Consider the following 9,533-nt stretch of genomic DNA (forward strand, 5'->3'; position numbering starts at 1 on the left):
AGGTAGCTTTTTATGGAACAACCTTACTTGACAACTTGAACAAACGGAACTCAGTGTATACCAGTTCATGCTACAACATCTGTCAAAACATTTGATCGCTAGCAGAGGCCTCCCACCAGACACAAACACCCATTACTAACAATAAACAACAAATAGATAAAAAATGAACAGGTATCACATGTTACTTATTTAACTTAGTCTGTCAAACTAGAAACCAAAAATGTTTGTCCATATTCTAATCCCCTCGTGTTTTATTCTAGTGCCCGGATATTATAGTAATGTAGTGTTTCAGTTTCTTCTCATCAGATTGAGGGTTAGGTGTAAAACTGGAATAAAATTTGCTTATTCTGTTATCATCCTAAATAATGATTTGTTATTTGTCTCTCTCTCTATCCTACAAACATATATTTAAAGAAGCACAACGCAACTTTGTTACAAACTGATATCACTGATGCATGCCATTAACCTTTTAGCAACATTTCTTTGGATTAGACCTTAATAAATCCTGTCCATATGGACAGACATTCTTAGGGGAACCAACCACAATATATAAGCATCGAAGACACGACGCATTAACATCCCTCCCTCACACACAACTCTCTTCGATCATTTTTTTCATCAGACGTACCCGCTTACTCACCCAAAACTCACCCACTCACTCCATCGCATGTTCTTTCCTGCTTACTCAGTATTTACAGGGTTTGACAGCTCAGCAGTACAGTCATGTCCCTGCCCACAGGGAGGCAGCAGTCACACCATCAGTTTCAAAAGATTTTGGACTGACCAGATCGGTCACATACCTCAGAATGTATTCCCATCGAAGCACTGCCTTTGAACATGTATCGGGTTACATTTTTAGCTTTAATCTCTCCATGTTCTTCTTGTTCTCAAACACTGAAATCCAAACTTGACATGTCGTGGGCAAATACAAATATCTTGAAGTTGATTGAAGTCTTGTTCAAATAGACTCTTTGGTCAGTATATTCAAATACCTTGTTAGCCCTAGTTATATCAGACGCAAGCTTGTCGCAAGCTTTAACAAAGCACCCACCCACCCAACCAACCACCCACCGGGTGTGTTCAGAGTACAAGTCGTGCTGGCGCTCACACTCATATATTTGCAGAGTATCCATGCAAGCACTCACATATCCATAAAAAAATCCACTCAAATGTGCAGGGTGGTTCTGTTTACGTGCGATTTCCATTTTACTGACATGTGTCATGAAGTCAACGCAAGTGTAATAGTGGCTGGACAATTTTGAAATCATTTTATAGATGTGTAGAAAGTCTGAATAATTTAACAAAAGTGGCTCAATACTCGAATATTTTTATCGTCAAACTATTGTAGAAGACAACTCGAACATAAAACCTGTTCCTGAGTTTACAAGATAAAAAAAAAAAAAAAGCATAGATCGCAAACCGCACATTAAAAAAACTCCTTTTATGATTTAACCCTGGGGTCATCGGTTATCTCGCCGATGCAAACGTTCGCTAGCTAACACTCATTACCCCTATCTCCCCCTCAATCTTATTTTAGCCTCCATTCACAGCTTCTATAAATCAAAGAAAAGGCCTAAAGAAACCCATCCCTAAATAAAACTCGGTAATGTGCAGTAAATATCTGCTCCGTTGCTCCAGTGGCTCTACGTAATATCCGGCTCTTTGCGGAGCCTCGCTACCCGGATGTTGGTTTTGTATATAACAGTGGGTTTGGGGGAGGCTCTCATTAACATCTGGACAAAGTCTGCTCAGCGCAAACTACCGACTGAAACCTGAGGAAACAGGACCGCGTGTCTCGCTCCGCTAAGTTCAACAGTTCACAAAGGTAAAACTTGAAACGGTTAGACTTTCAAACGGAAAAAATCTCGGAGCTTTTAAATTAAAAAAGTTTATGTTTCATTTTGAGACTAAAAAATATTGTACTTTAAATATATAATTTACAGTCATGGAAGTACTGATAGTTACGCATATTTTCACGGAAAGGGATGTTAGTTAAACATAAAGGGGAAAAGAAAAAAAAAACACCAAAAAAAAAAAAAAAAAAAGGACTAAACAAAATGAAGAATAGGAGAAACCATTTGTGTGTCACAAAGCAGAATGAATTTAAGAACTTTTTGTTAATCCATTACGTGTACTCAGTGGTTGTGATTAAAAATAATTATGTATGTAAAGTATAATTATTTTTAACCAAGGGAGAAATATTTGCGAGGGGGTTGTTCTAAATATATGTTAAGGATGCTTGTCTGTCTCGGGACTTGTCGGCGCGTGGTGTAGGTGTGTTGTCACTCAGGATTGGCTCGCAAAGCTCGCGCAAGTCTACCTAAACAAGACACATGTTATCGTTTCACCCAGATGAAGATAATTATCTCAATTTTTATCATAAAGTGACTAAAAATATTTATCAAATACTGATATGTACCATGTATTTTTAATTAAATGAAATAAAACCTACAAATTCTAAACATCTTGAAACTTCAAATTTTTTGTTTTTAACAAACTCAAACTGTTAAAATCAGTAGTGATCGTCTATCGTTTTTATTCGGTTTTTATCGGTTTTATTCCTCATCTGCATATCTGTCAACATATCTATCTCCAGGCATGTCTGTCTCGCTCTTGTTTGTCGCTCATAGGACTTGTAGGACAGTGATCTCGTATCAGCGATTATATTTCAGTTGTACAAAAATTGTATTTATTCTGCATCTTCATGACCGAGAGGCGTGAACAAATTGCATATCTGCATAATCTGACAGTGTGCATCTATATATATAATTTAAATACTTATTAATAATTAGTCCATTACAAAATGGAGCCACAGTTTTATTAATCCAGCGCCCAAGAGTTTTCACCAGTAAATTTTGGACAAAATTTTAATGTCGGATAGGATGTACTCACACGGCTCGCACGGCCAGGGTCAAAAGCAGATTTTTTCACAAGATGATTTAGGGGGCGGAGGATTCCAGCAAATCAAAGTGCTAGATAAATAGCCTCACTACTTGATTCTCGGGGAAAAAAAATTATGATGACAACGGCCACTGATTTGTTAAAATTTTTCATGTGACAGCTGCAGCAATGAAAGCAGCCATCGCCATCTTGGCCGTCGTCTGCTTCGGATGGGCAGAAGCAGTACCGCTCAGCCTACACCCGTGTGACGCACCGGACGCACAGTTGTACACGTTGGTCTGCGACTTCAACAACGACGGCCGCACGTTCTTTTCGTGCAAGACCAACCCTCCGACGTCTTTCGAATGCCCTCCCGGTCTCCGCTTCAGCAACGACTTACAGGTGTGCGACTGGGACTACAACTCCGAATGCCTCCCACCTAGTGGCGTGCCGACGGCCCCAGCAACAACATCGCCACCGCGGACAGCGTCTACCACTCGGACGACACGAAATACGAAAACAACAACAAGAAGGTCGACTGCGGCAGCGAAAACAACCACCACCGCTGCACCGATTCCAGGTGTGACATCTGTCTGTCTGTGTGTCTGTGTGTCTGTGTGTCTGTGTATCTGTGAGTCTGTCTGTCTGTTTGGGGTTTGGCAAAATACTCTGAGCAGTCGCCGGAACAGAATTTTGCCATAGCAGAGCAGCAAATAAGTAACATAGAGATGTGTAAACAATGGAAGAGGGAAGCCTCTTGGGCAATAAGCCTGGAGGGACTGGGTGCGTGATTGATTGAGAGAGAGGATGCCGGTTATTTTCGAAAAGATGACAAGTTGGCGACAAAATCTCCATCTCGCATAGGGTCATGTGTAGCAAAACACTACAACATTTTACTTCTTTAATTATAGTAAACCTAATTTATAATCATTAATTTATTTAAGACTTCGAGCGCTTAAAGCATTCATTTATTTTTGGTAAACTCACGAGCGTCTGAATACTTTTATTTATTGTAAACTCCAGAATGCCTCAATCATTTTACTTACTTAGTCCTCTTCGTACCTAAGGTGGTACATAAGACATCCTCTAGACACCCCCATTTTATCTGTCATCAGCAAGTTTAGCCATTCTGTTCCAGGACAGTTTCTGGTCCATTAATTTTCTCCCTGCTGACCTTCGCCATGTTTCTTTTAGCCGACCTCGATTCCTCTTGCCTCCGGCGTAAACCACAGACTTTTATCTTTACATAATATAAATGTCTGATTTAAATGGACGAGAAAAGCATAACCATAGTAGTTTACAGCCTTTAATTAGCTCATTTTCCTTTCCCGGATGTAAAACTAGAGAGGTGCATAATCGGTTTTTAGCGCGCGCGAACTGCGACCTTCATAGTGCGCGTGACAAAGATGGCTTCATCCAAAGTGCCTAAAACATTTATTTTTTAAAGCCCAGTCCTTTAATTAATTTATTTATAACTAGCCCCCAAAAATCTTTAATCATTTTATTCAGTTATTTACTTCCAACATCAGAACACCTAACTCATAATATTTATTTACTCTTTTTTGGCTGTAATTTTACTTCATATAAACCCCCAAGAGCTCCGAGTTCATTTTACTTCTTTATTTAATCTCGGCAGGTAGCTGTTCTGCTCAGACATGCCAGCTTCCCGACTGTCGCTGCATCAGCACCAGTGTCCCGGGCAACCTGCCGGTGGCCGAGGTGCCGCAGATCGTTCTCCTCACCTTCGACGACAGCATTAACAACGACAACCTCCGCTTCTACAACCAACTCTTCCCGGCCAACAACAACCTTACCCTGAAGAATCCCAACAACTGTCCCATCAAAGCCACATTCTTCGTCTCCGGCGACAACAACAACGACGAGGTTAGCCTCCCCTTTGACGAGTTGTCTTTCCTTGGCTGAAGGCTGGGCGGGTTACATAGTCACAGATAAACAAGTACAGATCGGTGGATTGTGTGAACGATTGCTTGCTTGCTTGCTTGATTGATTGATTCTGCTGGCTGTTCGCAGGCTGTGAAGACTATCGCTGAGCGTGGACACGAGCTCGCCTCGCACTCACGTGACCACAGTGACCCATCGGGGTGGAACAGTCAGGCGTGGTACAACCAGATACAGGGCATGAGGGAGGACCTAGCTCGCATCGCCGGAATCAGCGTTGGGGAGGTGAGTGAGTGCACATCATGTACCTTCTATGTACACTTGGTTTCTGGAAAACTAGCTGACGGATCTCACTTTGTCGCTAGAAGTGGTGGCTAGAAATGATCAACACCAAGATCAGTCTCACTATCCACCCATCCCCAACTATTAATGTCAATGAGTGTATTTTCCACAACGATCCAGGTTCAATGAATATTACAATTTAGTAAATAAAATACAGCCAGAAAGATAAACAATAAGTAACAATAGCCCGCACTGATATTCATTAACAAAACTACAATAAAATGAAGACAGAAATACAAACACACTCACACCCACGCACGCACGCATACACACAAAAGCAAAAACACGGAAGCGCACACAAGGAACATGGTAACACACACACGAACGCATGCATATAAACAAGGGACTTAATGTTTGTTATGCACAGACTGCCATAGTAATGTTCATGGAAGTACATTTACTCTGTCACAAATCTCAAAGCGAGATGGAAGTTCCCCGCTGTAACTGAGGTTAACTAAGGTTACCTAACGTCTTTTATTACCCTATTCATCTCACCACCTCCCCCCTCCACAAATAATTGACACCATTATGCGTTTTTACCTGCCATCAACTTTGATCCTAATTTCGTGCCGGGCCAAACTGAGTTTTGGAACCCCGACTGAGATCTGTCCTCGCTTTCCCTGTGTTCAGGTCAAAGGTATGCGAGCTCCTTTCCTGCAGCTGGGCCGTGAGGTGCAGTACTCCATGCTACGCGATGCCAACTTCCAATACGACTCCTCCATGTTTGGCGGCAGCCTCAGCGACGACGGTGCCTACCCGGTCTGGCCCTTCACCCTCAAATACCCACCCACCCTTGCCGTCTGCGACAGCGACTACTGCCCCAAGAACAGCTACCCACAGCTGTGGGAGGTACCCCTCATCCGCCAGTACACGGTGCAGGGGCAGCCATGCTCCATGACCGACGCATGCGCACTGGGCTGGAGCGCCTCGGCACAAGACGTCGTCGCCTTCCTGCAGCACAACTTCAACCGCCATTACCAAACCAACCGTTCGCCCTTCATGATCTCGCTGCACGCGACCTGGTTCTACAATGTCCCCAACAGCCTGCAAGGACTCAAGACTTTCCTGCAGAGTCTGACCCAGAAGGATGACGTGTACATCCTCAGCTTGTCCCAGATGCTGGAGTGGATGCGCCACCCGGTCGTGACGACCAGCGCCGGGCAGTTCACACCATGGCAGTGTTAAAGGGACACAACCCCTACAAGTACTGCGTGACGTTTATGGACTAGGTTACTTCCCTTATATTCATTCGTTCCAGCGTTCTTATACGACACAAGCATGACATTCTTTGTAGCATGTGAGACATTTCCTGACAAGCATAATACAAAATTCGTGTAAGATATAACGCGAAAGTGTATGTATTTCATATATTTCTATGATCTCAGTGATTTTGTTTGTTTGTGATGCAGCCACTAGACTTGTTTTCACTAATCTTACATCCGAAATAATTTTGTTATTCTATCGCATAATAAATAATTTATTCTCATTTATTTCATTTCAAACATTCTAAACTTAGTTGAAGTCGATAGCTGTCGCTATTCTGTGTTTTTACTTCATGCTGTTCATCTTCATTTTCAATACTGTATTTCACCGCTCTGTTTACTCAAAAAAGTTGGGGGGAGGGGAAGTGAGCGGGGAAGAGGTTCTGATGTAGTGCTTGACATGGCTATGATGATCACATTACTGTGTCGTACTAAATTGACTTTGCAATGTTATCATGTGGCTTTGTGTTTGTTATTGTTAGCATGCACGATGATGAGTGAGTTAGAGAAAGAGAGAGAAGCTAGACATGAGGGGAGAGAGAGACAACTCTTTACCAACACACGCATTAGCTCGTGCATTTTTTTCAACAACGAAGCAGATTCAAGTTACAATAAAATAAAGGAAAACATAGAACAGCCACACATACACACACACGCACACGCACGCACGCACGCACGCACGCACGTATCCCTCTCAATCGCTATCTTTCTCTCTCACTCCCTGTCTCTCTCTCACACAATTATGCGTCTCGTTCCTCCTCCCTCTCTCTCTCACACGCACGTATCCCTCTCAGTCGCAATCTTTCTCTCTCTCTTTCTCTCTCTCTCTCTCACACACACGTCTCTCTCTTTCTCTCTCACACGTCTCTCTCTCTCTCACACACAGATGTAGAAGAACGAGCAACATCGAGGGCGTGATCAGTCAAGGAAGGACAGAAATAAACCAGGTGTGAGAACATTCAGGAACGTCTACTAAGCTGTCAGGTGTCTCAAAATCCTGCAGATTTGTCAATACAAAAGTATGTTGCCCACAAATCACTAAACTACAAGGTGATAAAGACATCTACACAATCGTCGCTTGTCAACAAAGGCTCGTGCGAGCTACCACGCTGTGCGAATGCATAGTCACCAAAGTGTTTATTGTGAACCCCAGCGGACTGGCTTTAATAAAAACTGCATTCGTGGAATTTCTGCTAGTCTTAGCCACGGTTGGCAGCAACCTTTAACTATTCATCACGCTGCTAATGCAGAATGGAAGAAAGAAGAGTGTTTTCTTGTTAAAAGTCTTTTGTGGTGACACGCGATACCAGAAGTCCCCCACAACGAAGGACACATTAATGACATCTCAGTACCCGCTCATCTTCTGCTCTATTTGTAGATATTGTGGTACGATTGAATGTCTCTTCATATTGGCCTCACGTTAACATGTCTTAACTCATTTCTTTTGGTTAACATGTCTGATGATCGACATTCACTTGATACAGGTCCTACCTCATGTTCACATTTATGAAGTTTTCTCATCAACCTTTAAGCAAAACGAAGTGAGGATTTACTGTTTATCAAGAATGTGGAATGAGAAAAAAAAAATACACTCAGATTTTAGAGAATGGTGTCACATACTGATTACTCAACCCGGTAATTGAATTAAAATATATTTTTGTACTCGGGTAGGCCTTTAGGTCTAGATGCGTCCTATCATCCACCCAGTCCCTCTCTTTGCACATAAAATAAAATGGCAATAAAGTGAACTAGCGACTTGAGGTGTTCTCTTTCTTAACTTGTCTTTAAATCGTCCGGCTGATTTTGCTGATAAGCTGAGGACAGAATCGATGAAAAGGTCAAGGTGGTCTCGACTTCAGTGGCTACCTGTTAACAGTTCATTTACCTGTCACTCGCGACCCATCCTTCTTTAGATACGCCGTCAATACTTAGCTTCTAAGCTTGTACTGGAAACTGATTCCCATCATGCTGTGCACCAATCAGTTCCGGATGGTTACATGATCCTGTGCGATCCGATCCACAGATTACCCTGGGGATACAAAGGGTTATTGAGACTTGGCTAAAAGCAAAAGAAGATAAGATGACTGGCGCCAGTAATATTTTTGACAAAGTCGCTGGTGTTATGTTTCGGTGTTGCTACAGACAGCTCTGGTTCCCGACATGCTCGGAACATGCCGCCAGAAGCTTCTGCTTCAATGAAACTGTTTTATGTCTGTCAACAATGGCGAAGTCAAAGAAAAAAAAAACAAGCAAATGATCTCCGCTATGAGGATCAACCAAAAGCCAACCCCCTTTCCCAGAAAACAGACTTCATAGCAGGAATGATTTGATATAAACATTTTTTTTAAATCTCGGTTTTTCATAACATACTCATAAAAAATCTGTTTTAGGGACAGCTACTATAATACTATTACCACTATTTTTGTTGCATGTCTTTTTTTGTTTGTTTGTTTTGCTAAGACTGCTGAAACTGAAGTCTGTGCCCTCACGAAACTGTTGAATGTACACTACAAGAACTGCAGTTTATTGGAACAACAGGATTTCTAAAATTAGATGTTCCACACAGAAAGTGATTAAAAGGTCAAAGTTTACACTTTCAATTAATTTTAGTATTTTAAAACTGGTTTTGTTGGTCTGGTGGGGAGTGTTCAGTCTGCTTTCTTTGACTTGCTGATAAAGTAATTGTAGGAGAGCAGCAGGACTCACTCATAAAAACGTTCGGAAAACACTATAAAAAAGCAGTGAACATTAAAATCAGTCTGGTTGTTGGCTATAAACACGGATTTTAAAAGGTAAATAGCAGAACATCGATTATTGAACAATAGCTGTTAAACAGTTCAAGTGGTGCAAGGCTGGGTACGGAGGAAGGGGTGGGGGCGAGTGGGTGGGAAATCTGCACAAACGATGAAAAGTACAGAGGACGATAAAAGCCTTTCTTTGAGAAAATAAACAAGTCTCTCTCTCTCACACACACATGCACACATGCACGCACGCACACTTTGAGAGACTTTTTTGACAACCTCACTCAAAATTTGGCGGCTTTAGTCTCTGTGTGTTTTAGCGGTTGTTAGTCTCATTGTTACAGTGGGTTGTGTGTGTGTGAGTGTGTTCGAGAGTGAGCGTGAGTGTGTGTGTGTGAGAGTGAGTGAG

At 42.1% G+C, this 9,533-nt stretch overlaps 1 protein-coding gene across 1 annotated transcript; it reads left to right on the top strand.

The window, feature by feature from the left end:
- The first annotated feature begins 1,671 nt into the window (after positions 1-1,671).
- Positions 1,672-6,836, top strand: LOC112574315. Its single transcript, XM_025255318.1, has 5 exons — positions 1,672-1,825; positions 3,062-3,460; positions 4,517-4,764; positions 4,912-5,064; positions 5,752-6,836. The coding sequence occupies exons 2-5, from the start codon at positions 3,070-3,072 to the stop codon at positions 6,304-6,306; spliced, it is 1,347 nt and encodes a 448-aa protein (XP_025111103.1). The 5' UTR covers positions 1,672-1,825; positions 3,062-3,069; the 3' UTR covers positions 6,307-6,836.
- Positions 6,837-9,533: the final 2,697 nt, after the last annotated feature.

This window comes from Pomacea canaliculata, linkage group LG10 (genome assembly GCF_003073045.1).
Source record: "Pomacea canaliculata isolate SZHN2017 linkage group LG10, ASM307304v1, whole genome shotgun sequence".
NCBI lineage: Eukaryota > Metazoa > Mollusca > Gastropoda > Architaenioglossa > Ampullariidae > Pomacea > Pomacea canaliculata.